Source organism: Penaeus monodon, chromosome 21 (assembly GCF_015228065.2).
Source record: "Penaeus monodon isolate SGIC_2016 chromosome 21, NSTDA_Pmon_1, whole genome shotgun sequence".
Lineage (NCBI taxonomy): Eukaryota > Metazoa > Arthropoda > Malacostraca > Decapoda > Penaeidae > Penaeus > Penaeus monodon.
The window spans coordinates 37416693-37417348 of NC_051406.1; the positions used below are offsets into that span (position 1 = coordinate 37416693).

The window sequence follows — 656 nt, forward strand, 5'->3', positions numbered from 1 at the left end:
TCTGGTGAAAAAACATTCTTATGGTGTAACATTCACATAAATACATGACACGCATAGAATTATCAAATTACCTGTGCCCCACGATGTGAAGAACCTCTCCAGACAGTCCTCCAAACTCGACCCAAGCTTTTCGAAACAGCTGGGCTCATCTCCTGCTACAGCTCCACTCTGGTCAGTCACTGCAACTAAAGATACCAGACTTGTGAAATAATAGCCAATTTCCAATCCGTAGGCAACCACTTCCTCTTTCGCCACTGTCAGGCATAGACCTATCATTAATTGCACTTAAAAAAAATTAAAACAGTATGGCCCTCTCTATTACTTACTATCTATGCTTCGTGCCCTGCATGAGAAGCAAATGTAAACAACAGTGAAGGCTGTTGCAAAGACGATGAACAGCAATGTCATCACCACTTCCATGCCGTTCAACCCAAAAATAGTGAAGGGCTGCGGCAAGGGGGGTAAAGGAGGAGGCACTGGACAGGACGCTTCACAATCGAGGCAACTGCACGACCGGGAGTCATTCTGTAGGACAGCATTGAAGATGGTGAAAACATTAAAAGCACATAGAGTTGCTACTTTTTTCAAAATCTATATCGAAAGTGGGTGGGTGACTAAGTGAATATGAGAGGGAGAGTGTGGCTTAGTAGGTTGCC

General features: G+C 44.2%; 1 protein-coding gene across 2 annotated transcripts in view; it reads right to left on the reverse strand.

The window, feature by feature from the left end:
* Positions 1–656, reverse strand: part of LOC119586455 (NPC intracellular cholesterol transporter 1-like) — a gene marked incomplete at its 3' end in the record, with an annotated part of 40814 nt that overhangs the window by 15161 nt on the left and 24997 nt on the right. For both annotated transcript variants that reach the window (XM_037935188.1, XM_037935187.1), the window contains 2 exon segments: positions 72–185; positions 327–525. In XM_037935188.1, coding sequence (XP_037791116.1) covers positions 72–185; positions 327–525 — 313 coding nt within the window.